Source organism: Jaculus jaculus, chromosome 5 (assembly GCF_020740685.1).
Source record: "Jaculus jaculus isolate mJacJac1 chromosome 5, mJacJac1.mat.Y.cur, whole genome shotgun sequence".
NCBI classification, from domain to species: domain Eukaryota; kingdom Metazoa; phylum Chordata; class Mammalia; order Rodentia; family Dipodidae; genus Jaculus; species Jaculus jaculus.
Genome location: NC_059106.1, coordinates 146,672,788 through 146,689,434, shown reverse-complemented (window position 1 = coordinate 146,689,434; position 16,647 = coordinate 146,672,788). Strand labels below are relative to the sequence as shown.

The 16,647-nt window shown below is 34.9% G+C and overlaps 1 protein-coding gene across 5 annotated transcripts in view; it reads right to left on the bottom strand.

Moving 5' to 3' along the window:
- The window catches only part of Ncam2 (neural cell adhesion molecule 2), a 464,091-nt gene that overhangs the window by 132,406 nt on the left and 315,038 nt on the right, over positions 1-16,647 (bottom strand). For all 5 annotated transcript variants that reach the window (XM_045149438.1, XM_045149439.1, XM_004654373.2 and 2 more), the window contains one exon: positions 11,107-11,257. In XM_045149438.1, the coding sequence (XP_045005373.1) occupies positions 11,107-11,257 (151 nt within the window). The remainder of the gene's footprint in view (positions 1-11,106; positions 11,258-16,647) is intronic.

Sequence of the window (16,647 nt, the reverse complement as noted above, 5' to 3'; positions counted from 1 at the left end):
CACATAACTGCTAAGCCATCTCTCCAGCCCATAGCTACATTATTTTAAAGATTATTTTGATTTGGTATCATGTCACATATACAACTTCACAGATAAGTTGGGCAGATGGCTCAGTGTGCAAGAGCACTTGCCACTCTCTCATGAAGACCTGAGAGGGCCCTAGATTGCCTGGATTTCATTCTCCAGCACCCATGTCAACAGCAGGTTGTGGTTTGAATGACTGCCCCTAGCCCTGTGGAGAGTGGACACGAGGTCTGGGCAAACATGCATACGCAGCACAGAGGCCATTTCACACCAAGCACACACATGCCACACAGTCAAAAATACTTTACATATAAAAGGTTTGAAAATGTTTTACATAAAACTTTCTGAGTTAGCAAGAGTTAAGAATTTGCAAATAATCAAATAGGAATATATTTATTTTCATGTTGTTTTATAGATAGCTATCAGTCAAGTTTCTCTGGAAACTGATTTGTAAAGTAAATGAGCATATATTTACGTTAAGTCATAATATCTGCTCATAAAGACATAACTTGATATATTTGAAAATATATCTCATTCTACCTCTAAAAAGATCTTTGGAACCTACTTAGAAAAACAGTCATAAAAAATTGGCTGTATAAGAAAAATACATAGAATAATTGTTTACATTAGTAAATCAAATATAATTGGGACAAAAGTTAATTATTTTATTATGACTGAAAACATAATGGGAAGAAAAACAAAATGGTAAGAGGTTTATGAAACTGTTTTAGAATATTGGGTATCCACACTGATAATTGTTCCTTTAGTTGTAGAAAAGGTTTAAAATTGGCTGCAGAAAAATTGCAAAATCCAGAAACCTCTGAGAGTATACTGAAGTAGACTTAAAACATACATGCAATGGGAATTTTGTGGAAGAGGGGGCAGAAAGAATATAAAAGCCACATAGTGGAAGGGGTTGCCCAGAGGCATTGCTCCCCTTTTACAATCATGGACTGATGATCTCATATCTCATAATCCCTTAACCTAGGGGGAATACCAGTAATTCCACTGAAGCCCTCCGTGGGATGGGGACAGGGAGAAGGAAAAAGATGGCACTAACATATGATGTATCCATACAACTTTCTGCTTAATAAAAACATTCAATAATAAAAAAAAAAAATCTCTAAATTCACCTGAAAAAAAAAAAATCTTGGCCTAAAAATCCAAGACTTTCTTACAAAATTTATTGGATAATATTTTATTGATTTTACCATTAATCTTTTGTTTATGTATCTTAGCAGTCCTGGAGACTAAATCCAGACCTCACACCGATGAAGAAACTGCTCTACCACTGGGAAAACTTCTAAGTTCCATACATGTTACTCTAACCCTGCTGCATATGATGTGTGCATGATACCAAGGACCACAAAGCATTTTCTGGGAGAGATAGATCACTATGATAATGTTTAAATTTTATTACATGAAAATACACATTTTTTGTGCTCATAATAATAGGGCTGAAAAAGAACCACATTGTAACATTAAGCATTATTTCATCACAATCTTAAAAACAAAGTACATTTATTTTTTGCATTATACCAAATGCAATGACTAAATCAGTTTTTATTGCTCTTCAGTATTACTTATACTTATTAAAAACAATAGACAACTTATTATAAAATATTTATGCATTACAATTAATTAAAATGCATATAAACTAATAATACAATAATTTTTTTTTTTGTTGTTGTTGTTGTTGAGAGCGATAGACACAGAGAGAAAGACAGATAGCGGGAGAGAGACAGAATGGGCACGCCAGGGCTTTCAAGCCTCTGCAAATGAACCCCAGACTCGTGCGCCCCCTTGTGCATCTGGCTAACGTGGGACCTGGGGAACCGAGCCTCTAACCGGGGTCCTTAGGCTTCACAGGCAAGCGCTTAACCGCTAAGCCATCTCTCCAGCCCCTAAATTTATTTTAATATATTCTTTTACTCTCAGGGCAATATATATATATATTTTTCTTCTTATAAGACATTGATGAACTTTTATGTAAGTATATATACTGAAATTAATCCCACTAATTTTCATTTAGACTAGAATTTTCTTATTGTTCTGTAATGTTTTCTTTACTACTCTCTGTGTCCCTACCTGTATAACAATTTCAATTAATTCTCATTACTGTAGATAGAGTTAGTCTCTGAACAGAAATTAATATGATTCTTTTGTCCTCTAAACATTACGGGGCTTCCCTTCCTGTCCAATGCTCTCCATTAAAAAAATGTTTATAGGGCTGGAGAGTTGGCTTAGTGGTTAAGTGCTTGCCTGTGAAGTGTAAGGACCCTGATTCAGTGCTCAATTCCCCAGAACCTACGTTAGCCAGATGCACAAGGGGGCACATGGGTCTGGAGTTTGTTTCCAGTGGCTGGAGGCCCTGGCATGCCCATTATCTCTCTGTCTATCTCTTTCTTTCTCTGTTGCTCTCAAATAAATAAAAACAAACAACAAAAGTTAAAAAAAAAAAAAAGTTTATAGCTATATCATGTTTTTCCTAATAGAAAAGAACTGTGAAGTACTAGGCAAATCTATCTTTACTTAAAAGCCTTATTAGGGCTGGAGAGATGGCTTAGCGGTTAAGCGCTTGCCTGAGAAGCCGAAGGACCCCGGTTCAAGGCTCGGTTCCCCAGGTCCCATGTTAGCCAGATGCACAAGGGGGCACACGCCTCTGGAGTTCGTTTGCAGTGGTTGGAAGCCCTGGCGCGCCCATTCTCTCTCTCTCCCTCTATCTGTCTTTCTCTCTATGTCTGTCGCTCTCAATTAAATCAATAAAAAAATGAACAACAACAAAAAAAAAAATTAAAAAATTTAAAAAAAAGCCTTATTAAAAAGTAATAGTTTTATGGGCTGGAGAGATGTCTTAGCGGTTAAGCACTTCCCTGTGAAGCCTTAAGGATCCTGGTTCAAGGCTCGATTCCCCAGGACCCACGTTAGCCAGATGCACAAGGGGAAGCACACACGTCTGGAGTTCGTTTGCAGTGGCTGGAGGCCCTGGCGCGCCCATTCTGTCTCTCGCTCTCTATCTGCCTCTTTCTCTCTCTGTCACTCTCAAATAAATAAATAAATAAAAACCTTAAAAAAAATTTTAAAAAAAAAGTAATAGTTTTAAGCCGGGTATAGTGGCATATGCCTTTAATCCCAGCACTCAAGAGGCAGAGGTAGGAGGATCGCCATGAGTTCGAGGCCACCCTAAGACTCCATATTGAATTCCAGGTCAGCCTGGGCTAGAGTGAGATCTTACCTCGAAAAACCAAAAACAAATTAAAATAAATAAAAAGTAACAGTTTGAATTCATGATAGTCATATATAGTAAGATGCCACCCTGACTTAAAGTATGTATGCCTATAATAATTCAACACTGGGTATATTGGGAAAGTGTTTCCCTTAGAAAGGTCATTAGACTTGTGGAATGAATATATCCCCTCCCCCAAAATCCATAAGCAGGGCTTTATGGATTTAATTACTTTATGGTGAGGTGATGAGAGTGGAAATCCTATGATAGGACCAGGGACATTATAAGCAACAAAGACATAAAAGCTCTGTGTATTTTCCAGTTTCAGAAAGGCCACATGTGTATATGATTGGAAAGAGACCATTTATGTCTCTCTTAGCATCTTTAATGGTGAGAAAGAGCTGTGTGTTCCTTAGGATGCTTGGCCAAGACATTTCAATTTAATTTCCTGTCCTAGTTAGGGTCAAAACCACATGCTACAGCCTAGCAATGAGTCAAAAGTAGAAGCAGAAAAAGCCATGCAAAGTGATTTCAAAGCTCTTTGTTGTTGGTTGATAAACAGGTGTGGGGAAGCAGTATACTAGCTCTTAAATATGCCCAACTTTACTGTTTTGTGCTTGCTCTAGTCCAAAACTTGATCTTCCAAAGGTTGGTTGGCTCTCAAAATTCATTAAAAATGTTTCCTCACTGTCTTTTTTGCTATATGTTTTAATAAGAATATCAGAACTGAATTAAATAATATTTATCACACAGAAAACAGCCATCAAAGGAAAATAACTGATGGAACCTGAACCATGAAAAACATGACATTGAACATTTTATCTGGAAGTTCATGAAATTTTGGGGTTAAAAATCACAACTGAGCAACAAAAAGCCTCACCTTTTATGCTTAATGTTCATCTCTTTTTTTAACTTCTGGATGAAAAAAAATATATATTTTCTCAGTTTTCTCCTTGAAATTACTATGCCGAATAAAACCTAAATAGTTGAAGGGAGTATACATAATTTATACGTGCAAATGGGAAGTTGGCTTTAAACATTCAACCGCCAAAATATGTATATTATTGTAAATGTCAGAATCATAAGACATAGATTTTAGTCACAGATCTGTGTTGTATATGAAGACCAAAAATTTTTCTAATTTCTAATATTTGCTGAAGTTTTTTTTTTTTTTCTTTTAATATGACATTCATGTACATTCAATTGTGTTAGAATAACCATGCTATAGTTCCCTTAGTGTTTCTGGGACAAATTATCCAACTGTACGAAGCAGATAAAAGTCCTAGTATTATATGCCTTTGATCCCAGCCCTTGGGAGGCACAAGAAGGACGATTGCTTTGAGTCCCAAGCCACCACGAGTGAATTCCAGGTCGGCGTGGGCTAGAGTGAAACCCTACCTCAAAAAACAAAACAAAACAAAAAACCAAAAACATACACACAAAAAAACAAAAGGTGAATAGGCAAAGATGTATTGTGGCTTATAGTATTGAGGGGAAGGTCCATGATGGCAGAAGAAAACATGGCATGAGCAGAGGCTTGATATCACCTCTGCCAGAGCAGGGAGCAAGCAGCAGCATAAGAGTGAGTCAAACTAACACTGGCAAGCTAGGGCTAATAAACCATGAGGATCCACCTCCAACAGCACATCTCCTCCAACAAGGCTCCACCTCTAAAATAGCCATCAGCTAGGAATTAAGCATTCAGAACAAAAGAGTTTATGGGGGATACCTAACTCAAACCACTACAAACTACTATTTGGAGGAATTTTTATTTGTTGGAGTAATTAAAAAAAAAAAAAAAAAGCATGTGACTTTAGCCTGTACCAGATTTTGTGAACTACATTTTAAAGTGCAAAAGACTGAGCATTTAAATTGTGTTACTCTGCCTACCATGTAATAAAAATCACACATATAGAAATAATTAAAATTTCAATATTTCTTAACATGCATTGTTACCAGGTAACTGTTAAATTAAATTTTATCACAAGAAATAATTAAGTCTAATTAATAGTTGATATGTAATGACTACCTAGTCCCAAAACTTAATGACATTCTAATTGGAATCAGACGCACTATGTAATTGGTGCTTATTTCATTAAACCACATATCACATGCCTGTTATCTCCTTTGTTTTCTAAATTAGAACTTTGGTTCAACTCCTGATTCTTAGTAAGGTAACACCTTTGAAACACAGAAAATGAACTGGCAGAATGCCAAGGAATCTGCTTAAGCTGTAACACAAAAGAGAGTTGAGAGAAAAAGGCTTAATCTTATAACACTTTTGGCTTAGAGCTATTGTAGTAAATTAGACTGGTATCAAATTATAAATGGAACCATACTTTCCACTCACTTTTATACTATAGGTGTATGTTTAAGTAGAAAGATTTTTATTGCAATATTTCTTGACATAGTACACAATGGATTTTAATTTTATTACTCTCTATTTATTATTCTATTTATGACAAGGATTTATCCCAAAACTAATCTGAAATTTACCAATTAATGATCCTATGATTAAAGATAATTTAAGAATAAATTAACTTAATTATGTAAATTATATAGGAACTTCCTCCATATTTACTCACTTGAATATTATTTACTTGAGCTGGGAATTTAAATAAATTATCATGAATCCCCTAGAAGGTTATATTTTATAAGCAAGTAAATGTGACTAGGCTAGGTGAGGTATGAAAAAGAACAAGTATCATATTAAAGTTTAAATTATTCCTTAGTATAAGGAAACATTGGGAAGGTCAAGGATATTTCCAATGTATTCTGTACTATCTTGCAATTAAGGGACACAATTTAGAATACTGTTGATCATGGCTGACCTTCCTACAATCCCAAGATTTGGGCATATGAGAATGAGAATGGAGGACTGTAAATTCTCGGCTAATTTGTACTGGATGTGAACCTTGAGTTAGAGCAAGAATGAGTGAGTGAGGAGATGAGGAAATGCTGATTAAGTACATGAAAAATACTAAAATACTACAAAAACCTAGGGTAGTAAGGTAATATATTAGACTGCTAGAGACATAGATGTAATTAATGTCATGGGTATTTGAAAGATTCCCAAATAGGGCAAGGCCTATAGCTCAGTGTTGGTGCATTTGGCCTAACATGGCCAAGTGCTCAGGAAGTCAAAGATCCGTGTTCAACCAGCATCAAAAGTGATTGAATGGGGGCTGGAGAGATTTCTCAGTGGTTAAGGTGCTTGCCTGCAAAGCCAAAGGACCAGAGTTAGATTCTTCTTCAATAACTACTTAAAGTCAGATGCATAAAGTGGACCATGAACCTGGAGACACTGGAAGTCCTGTCATCCTCACACTTTCTCTGTGCATTTCTCTTCTATCTTTCTTTGCTTAAAGAGAATTAAATAAATAATTATGGGTTGGCATGGTGGTACATACCTTTAATCCCAGCACTAGGGAGGCTGAGGTAGGAGGATTGCTGTGAGTTCAAGACCAGCTTGAGACTATGTACTGAATTCCAGGTCAGCCTAGGCTAAACTGAGACCCTAACTCAAAAAACAAAACAAACAACAAAAAATGTCATATAGGTCTGTGAGATGATGGTCTGGCATGTCTAAGATATGACCCACATGAGAGATTACATATAGGAAATTATCAAAGAAGCAGTAATCCAAGACTATCCAAATATATTAGAAAGCATAAATCCATCAATAGAAGAAGCTCAACTCAGAATAAATAGAAAAGTTCAAAGAAGCCATATTTAGACACGTTACAAAATGCATATACAACACAGGTGAAGAAAACAGAACGCAGGCAGAGATAATGACTCATGGCAAGCAAAGTTAATGGAAAGCCAGTCATGTGGATTTTTCACTAGAAACCTAGAAGTCTACAGTATAATAAACCCAAATGTTGAGAGAAAGGTCAACTCAGAATTCTTACTAAAATACACCAAAATAGTTTCCATGTACAGGAAATGGTTAATGAGTTGAGCTTACTGGATGTAAATATTTTACACATTTAAACATAAATCAGATATATAAAAATGTAAGCCAGGCATGGTGGTGCGTACCTTCAAACACAGCCCAGAGCACTATGGAGGGGAAAAAAAAATGACTGTTGTGAGTTCCACTCTAGTCTAAGCTCCAGAATGAGACTCTCCTCTACTTCCCCTCTCCCCTAAAATGAAAAACATATTTTCTTTTTTTTGTTTTGTTTTCCAAGGTAGGGTCTCATTCTAGCTCAGGCTGACCTAGAATTCATTGTGTAGTCTTAGGGTAGCCTCAAACTCTTGATGATCCTCATATCTCTGTCTCCTGGGTGCTGGATTAAAGGCATGTGCCACCACGCCTGGCAGAAATCATATTTATTTAGAGTGAAGTCAATTTTGAACTTTAAGGATGATGGAAAAGCAAAAGAAATTATATCTAAATGAATGACTATTATTAAAAATATTCTCTTCAGTTCTTTAAAATATTTTAACTTCTGAAAATGTATTATAATATTATATACCAGATAGTATTAAAAATTATTAGTCATTTAAGATACTAATACTTTAAAAAGATCAGTTACCAATGCAGAGTAGAGCAGGATATATGTAACAATAAAATACAAAATTATTATAATTTTCAGAACATGATTAAAGTATTGTTCATCAAAAATACTTATCTTTATATGTTTTAGAAAATATTAACCATCTTTTTTTGAGAATATGTAATTTATCAAATAAAGGTCTGTATGAAAAATTTGGGTTGTGTTCTCTCCACAGCACCATAAAAATTAATACATAAAATTTAAGGCAGTAATTTTAGGGAAGGAGGAATGTGAATCTATAATATATCAAACAGAATGAGTAATGCACTAAAAGAGTAATACACAAACTGGAAATATTTAATAGAGAATATAAGTTAATAAAACTAAAACCTACTACTCTGAAAATTTCAACAATTCAAGTAAACAAAACAGCAAGCATTTTTCATAAATAACCCTTTGCTATCTAAATATATGCATGGAAAGTGAAAGAACAAATGCCTACAAAATATGAACACAAAATAATCTGTAGCCCTTTGTGGTGGTTTCAATAGAATAGATAGCCCACAGTATATTCAGTTGTTTGTTTGTAGTTTGCATCTGCTGGCTACCTGGCTGGAGGCAATGTCACTGGGTGATCTTAAGGTGTGGTGGTGGGTTTCAGATTTCAATCTAAAGATATGCAAAGTGTGCCTAGCTGGAGTTCCTGAAGTGTGCTGTGGCTTTTGACCTTTAGGCTTGTGCTTCTCTCTTTCTGCTTGGTCCTGTGAAGGCAGGCCAGCTTCTTCTGTCATTATGGAACGTCCCCTGGATCTGTAAGCTTCAATAAATCTCTTCCTCCATAACTGTGCCTGGTTTGAAAGTTCATCTCAATGAACCTGAAACTGTCTGATACAACCCTAATATCAGCCAGAGCTCACACACTAGAAAGAAGGACAGAGGAAGGCTTCCTAACATTAGGGGAGGTAGGGAACTATTAGATAGTTCAGAAGAGCACGAATTACAAAAGTACAACTTGATATAGGTGATAAATTGGCAATTGGCATAATCAGAAATAGTTCTTCAAATTCTACCTTAAAGTTTGAACAAAGGTATGTATTGTACATAAAAGAAAATATAAGCTTACATGATCTTAAAAATTTTTACATTTTAAATATACAACCTACTATAGCAATAAAAAATGCTAACAAGAGCTGGAGAGATGGCTTAGCAGTTAAGGACTGGCTTGTGAACCCTAAGTACCACGGTTCGAAGCTCAGTTCCCCGGGACCCACATAAGCCAGATACACACAGTGGAACATGCATCTGGAGTTTGTTTGCAGTGGCTGGAGGCCCTGGGGTGCCTATTATCTTTCTTTCACTCTCTTTCTCTCTCTGACTCTTTCTTTTTCTGTCTGTTGTTCTCAAATAAATAAGCAAAAAATGAAAAAAAAATGCTAACGAGTGCTACATAATACCAGATACATTATATGAAATAAATCAAATAGTACAAATAATTCATCTACATGTATGCAAATGTGCTTTAACTAAAATAGTAGCATTATAAAGCAATTTAAAACAATAGAAAAAATATTCATCAACCATGCATTTTCTATGGTGTTAATATATTCACAATATAAGTTGCATTCAAGTTAAGACGAGGGAACATTCTGATATAGAGAATTTGATATTTCTCAGAAAATTACACACAACTGAAGCTGGGTATGATGGAACAAACCTGGGAGGCTAATCAGGGTAACAACAAATTTGAGACAGCCATGGCTACTTTACACACAAAGAATCTATCCTGAACAAAAGATGTACATTGTCCTAGTCCTGCCTCCCAGTGACATGTGTGTGCTGGGGTCACATAAGGAAGCACCAGCTGACGTCTGCCTTTAAATAGGTGCTGAGGATTGAACCCTACCAGAAGGCTAAAAAGAAAAATGCTTTAACTGGTTGCACCATTTCCCCAGCCTCTAGTTTTATACTTTTTAAAAATGCAACTTCAAAAAGATCAAAATACTGTTTAGTTGAGAAGATTATATTGTCTAGCACTAATTTTTATTTATTTTAATTTGTTTTGACCAGTAGGAAAGATGCCAAGCAAATCCAAAGGATTCTGTATAATATGCTTTTTAATATAATCATATATTTTTATTTTATCTTTTTGTTCATTTGGATTCAAGCTTAAATTAAAAATCATAAAATTTGCTTTATTTTTATAATTTTCAAATAAAAAAATTAGAATAAGCTTGTACAAAATACAATAAAAGGTTTCAATCTGCTCACAATGTTGACTTGAAAAATAAATCTACTTATGATAATGGAAAATAGCAACAAATAGTATTGAAAAATATATTTTAAGTAAGTTATTAGCTCATTGTCTTTATTCTACATTATAAATCATTTTAATGATTTTAGGGCCAATGAAATGACCTTTTTAAAAGTTGCCTAATGTTAGCATAGTCTATAAATACATAAACAGAAACAGTTTATTCACATCAGTCTTTATTTATAAACTTTTTTTCTAAAATCATTCTCAGTAGAAGATACATCTTACTTCTCAGTTACAAGGTCTTTCTATCAATATTAATGTAGTGGAAATGTTCCAATAGAAATGTTGTGTAAACAAGAGTACCCTGAACATTCTCACTAAAGCAGCTGAGTTCTTTCAAGCATCAAAGAGTCACCAGCATTGAAGATTCATACATATTTATCAAGAATGCTGTTATGCTTCTTCCCTTCTCAATAACATATACAACAAGTATTTTTAAATACCATGTAAAGGCATGGTAGAAGCTGAATTACATTAGCTCTTGCTTCTAAATTCCACATAGTAAAGCCTGTGAAATTTATTTCAAAACCAATTCCTATAATAATCACATTTAACAGATAATAAACTCTAAGCAATGAAATGAAAGTTGTTTTACACACACTGTACTAACAGTAGTAGTTCATGTCATATGTAGATATAAAACTATTCAACAAAAAGCCTGAGAATGAACTGGAGACACTACATATCTGAGACACAGAAATAAGTTATGTCATTGACAAACTGTATAAGCCTTGTAAGTTATTGGACTATTACTGAAAATAAATAAGGCTCAGTTTATTCTCTGTTGTGGATTAAAAACTGCTAAGAGAACAGTCACCATTTTCAATATGAATCATTAATTTTAAAGCTCTGAGAAATGTCGCTCTCATCCACTAGATGTCTCTAATATCTAACTGAATGGCTACAATCCTCCTAATGCAATAAATCCCCAAAACAATGAACTAGATGTACACTTATATTTTCTTTTCAAAAATCCACTTTTTTTTTCAAACTAGAGGACATTATTTTCCTTAACATATAAATTGGAAATAACTTACATTCAATGTCAAGATGCATGCTCTTTTGGTGCCCTCCAATTGTACTTGCAGCTTCACAGTCATATCTCCCTGAATCTGACAACTTCACATCTCTAATGTGCAGGGATGAGCTTCCATGCTGCCCTCTGACTTCGATGCGGCCATCTGAGCTCTGTTTGCAGTGATTCAGGGAAAAAGGAAGACTTTATGTTTGTGCAAAGTGGCAATAAAATTTATGACATTTATAATACACATAATTAAATGAAAAGAAGCCCATGTCCCATTTTCAAAAGTCCACCAGTAATGTTTCTGTATTTTTAGTTAATGTTCTTAACTTCTCCATTTTCTCTGTGGAGCAATGAATTGAATGAAGCATAGGCACATTTTATCATCAGGTTGTACTTCTTGAAAGAATTATGTTGCCTTTCAAATTACACACACACACACACACACACACACACATTTGGTTTTTCAAGGTAGGGTCTTACTCTGTCTCAGGCTGACCTGGAATTCACTATGTGGCCTCAGGGTGGCCTCAAACTCTTGGCGATCCTCCTACCTCTGCCTCCCGAGTGCTGGGATTAAAGACATGTGCCACCAAGCCCGGCCCCCCAATTATATTTCTTACAATCACAAAAAAACAGCATTTTTCATTCATTGTTGCCTAAAATTTAGAATGAAAAATATTTTCTGTGTTTTTTATTCTGTCAGTCAAAACAATTTATCAAAGCATATGGCTTTGAATAAGAAAAATGAGATTGCTCAACAGAAAAAATTTGTTTCATATATGCATCATAAGAAAATATTTAAAATATCCCTCACTAATTAAATTCTTGTATGGAATTCAGTGGTAGCAATGTGGAGATTCATATTCACTTATTTCAGGAATATTTATTTAAGTCAATGAATATTTTGTCATTCAATCATCTATAGAATACATTTTGAATTGGAATTTTGTATTTAACTTAATAACCAGGGTTACAACTTTTATATGACTTACATGCAAACAAAACTATTCTATACGTTATATTTTTGAACTTGTGAATTTTACAGTTTATTAGAGATATGTACAGTTTTTGGATGTTTCAGTATCTGTAGACACATAGGCCCCTATGTGTACATGTGCAACATTGTGTGCTTGCATCACTGTGCTTCTGGCTGTGTGGGGCCTGAAAATTTGAACATGAGTTCTCAGGCTTCATAGGCAAGTGCCCCAACTGTTAAGTCATCTCTTCAGTCCAAGTATTTCTATTTATTTTACAGAGAGAGAAAGAGAGAAAGAGAAAAAGAGAGAGAGAGAGAGAGAGAGAGAGAGAGAGAGAGAGAGAGAGAGAGGGGGAATTAGGGTGCCAGGGTCACTGTAATTGAAGTTCAGATACTTGCACAACCTCGCGGACATGTGTTAACTTGTGCTTACCTCGCCTTTGTGCATCTGGCTTATGTGGGATCTGGAGAGTGAAACATAGCTCCTTAGGCTTCACAGGCAAGCACCTTAACCATAGCCATCTCTCCAGCCCCAAGTATTGTTTATGTAAGAAAAAAAAAATGGCTTGCTAACCATGTGACTTCAATACAAATAAGTTTTAGTACATGTATAAAATCTTATCATGATAAGTTTACAATCATCAAAATGTTTTAATTTTTTTAATTTAATTTATTAATTTTCTTTTCCGCAAATACAGGCAGTTTGTTTAGGCTCATCCATGATCTACCCCTCCCAATGGACCCTCCTTGATTCCCCAGGATCCACATTAGGCAGATGCACATGGTGGCACATGCATCTGGAGTTCGTTCGCAGTGGCTGGAGGTCTCGGCACACCCATTCTCTCTGTCTCTCTCTCTTCTCTCTCTCTCTCTGCCTTTGCCTCTTTCTCTATCTATCTGTCACTCTCAAATAAATAAATAAAAATAAACAAAAAATTTTAAAAAATACTTAAACTTCTTAAAAAATGTTTTAATTTATATCAAAGTCATGTAGATCTATTTTTATAACAAGAAACTGTGTGACAGTCACCATAAGATGAATTATTGCAGTGTAATTTTATTTATTAATATAGGTATTGTATAGCCTTTATTTTGTCAGGTTACTGATTGTTTATTTAGTTATCAGGAAAAAATAATCTTACAAATCACACTTTATATAAGAAAGTTTGCACCCAAAATATGCTCTCTAATTCCCAAATATTGCAGTTTGTTTTTAAGAAATAAGACATTCTCTTATGCTTAGAGTTTTTATGATGATCTACTCCTATATCATTTAATTGACTAAAAGAACTACCACAACAAAAAAAGCAAGAATTCATGGAATTTAAAATGAAGATGAGAAAACCGAAAAGTCAAATCAGCAGTTTCTAATACAAGGGTGTTAACAACTTTTAATGATTATGTAGGAATTCCCTGGTATTTCCTTTTCTTTTAAAAGTGTGAGCCCAAAGGAGAAAGTTCCTTAAGTAATATCTTATTTCTCTTAATTTTATTTACACCAACAGTACACAATATTTCTCTATTTTCCTGTCTGAATACTAGCTGGACTCTGACCATGCAACTCCTAATGTTGTAATAACCCTGGCTTCTGTCTTGGATTGTGTCCTCTGTTCCTTCAATGTAGCCTACTAAGGAACACTCAGCTCCATCCTCATTGTAACTGATGTCTTTGTTCATTCTTTCTCTTTCCAGTACTTTGTTTATCTCCACCTTTTCCTTCTAAAGCAGAACCTCACTTCTCAATCTACTGAGTGGCTATTAGATGTGCATCTCAAAGCAGCATGCACCTGCATTTTTTTTTTTTTTTTAATATTTACTTGACAGAAAAAGAGGGAGGAAGAGAAGAGGAGGAGAAAGAGGAGGAAGTGGAGGAGAAGGGGTGAGGGGGAGGCACACTAGTGCTTCTAGCTGCTGCAAATGAACTCCAGATCCTTATGCCACTTTGTGCTTCTGCCTTTACATGGATATTGGAGGAATAGAACCTTTGTCAGGCTTTTTGGGCAAGCTCCTTAACCACTAAGCAATCTTTCTAGCCTGACATTTAGTTTTTTAATAATTTTTTTGTTTATTTACATTTATTTATTTGAGAGTGACAGAGAGAGAAAGAGGCAGATAGAGAGAGAGAATGGGTGTACCAGGGCCTCCAGCCACTGCAAACTAATGCCAGACGCATGTTCCCCCTTGTGCATCTGGCTAATCTGGGTCCTAGGGAATCGACCCTTGAACCGGGGTTCTCAGGCTTCACAGGCAAGCGCTTAACCACTAAGCCATCTCTCCAGTTTGACCCTGACATTTAGTTTTGATTTGTTTTCAGACAAAGCGTTATTATACAGCCTATGCTGGCCTCAAACTTGTCATTGATCTGCCTGCCTACTACTAGGAGTGCTCAGAGCCATCTTATTCCTTTCTATAAATGGTATAAATTATTTTCTGAATTAATTAATTTTCTAAGTGCTGCAATATTTGAGGCTGCCATCTTGCTCAACATCATTTTCCATTTCCCTTAACTCTATTAGTACGTTCTCTGATTCACCAATACACAAGTTCTAGATATACTGCTGTAAAAGATACTGATATGTATCTATTGATTTCAGAGAAAACAGTTACATTTTCAAGCTGGCTGTGATGAAGAATCTCAAGCTTTGTAAAACACATTGACTTCTTTTATGATTCTCAGGCATAACACAGTCCAAGTGCAAAAAGCATATCTTGTATTACTAGGAATGCATATCGTTTTTAAAGCAAACTTTTTTTTAAGTTCCACCAAAAATCATGAATATTTCATATCATCTTGGCTCTACAGTCATAAATATCATCATCTCACAAACAAACTACAATCATTCGGGCTGACATTTAAGGATCACAGTCTATAATCTCCTTTCTATGCAAACTCATTTGCTAATTTGTGTACCCTCAACTCCTATTATTTCAAAGTTCTTATTCATAATTTAATATAAACACATCTCATACCTGTCTTAAGTAATTTCAGCATTATTTCTTCTATATTTACATGACAAGCTTCTCCAATAGATCCTTTGCTTATCTGACCATAGTTTGCCTTTGATTGCCTAGTTAAATGGTTAGAGAACTTTTGAATGCCATACAGTACATGTTTCATATTTCTGATGGAATAATATGTAGTGTTTCTTTCTACAGAGTATGTTGATAATGTGGTTATACAAGTGAGAACAAATTTTAATTGTATTATATGGTAAAGTCACATAAACTAGTCCTGACAACAGGAAGTCATGTGCAGTACTATAGAAATAAGGCATACTAAGTTTTGGTGACATTTTCATGTGGTTGAAAATGAATGCAATCCCATTGGGGTTATTATGGATTGAAAACTTGTATGATTCTATATTCAAATGTAGCAAATTTTCACATTATTAATAATGGGACTGGTATTTGTATTTTCAGTAAAGAAAGTTAGTTCATTCAAGGTATTGAAACTGAATTTTATGGTTATAATTTTTCTTTAAAAGTAAATGGATTCTTTTGTTATTACCTGTTGTAGATGATGCAAAAATCCAATAATTTGAAGTTATTAACAGAAGTTCTGAAAACCATCAGAATCTTTAAGAAATTATGCAATTCAAAGGAAAAATGATAAAGTCATTGTGAGATTCCACTCTAGCTTTGTAAAGTTCACTATGAGCATTTGACTCAAATACGTAGACGAATACCAAAGTCAATCCTTTACATATCTGACATTGAAAAGGACATCTGCCTCTTTGTGCTTCAAAAAGGCATTACACATATTTGAAAGGAAATTCATTTATATCTTGGCTTTGATTCAACAGCGACTGAAATTTTTTTTCAGGATATCTGATATTTGATTGAGACAGGTTAATGGGCATTTTAGTTTTCTATCTAGTATTGCCAGGTTCTACCATTGAATTAAGTCAGTGATTAGGCAGAAAAGTGTCTTCCTGTGCATCATTCTGCCTTCTCTCATAGAAAAGCACAACCTGAAATTTGGTTTGATGCTACAGTCTTTACCTTTCTTAAAGGTCAGTATAACAACTGCTATGTCAATGTCATTTCAATATGTTTGTAAAATGAGTACTCCTAGAGTTTATTATTCTTTAAAGAATCCCTCAACAAAATAGCCACATAACTATCATTTCTGAATTTTGTTTCACTCTAAATATTTGGCCTTTTAAAATTTAAGGCAGTCAAGATTATAAAACCTGTTTATTAAAGATCTTTGTGTGTGTGTGTGTGTGTGTGTGTGTGTGTGTGTGTGTGTGTGCGCGCACACGCGCGTGCGCGCTGTTATTGTTACATGATTAGGTATTTACTGACAATTCAGAATCTATGGAAAGCATATTTGAAATGACAGGTATCCTTACATCCTTATTTTTTGTAATTTGTCCTTGAAAGTTTTCATGCTAATGATCCATTTTGCTTCATTTTGGAGGAGGGTAGGGCTCCACTAAATAGACCAGACTGGCCTTGAAATTAGGAACTTCTTGCTTCCCAAAGACTGGTGTTATTGACCTGCACTATTCATATACAACATTTTGTTTATTTTTAAATTTTTTTATTAGTTTTCTATTCAGCAAATACAGGTGG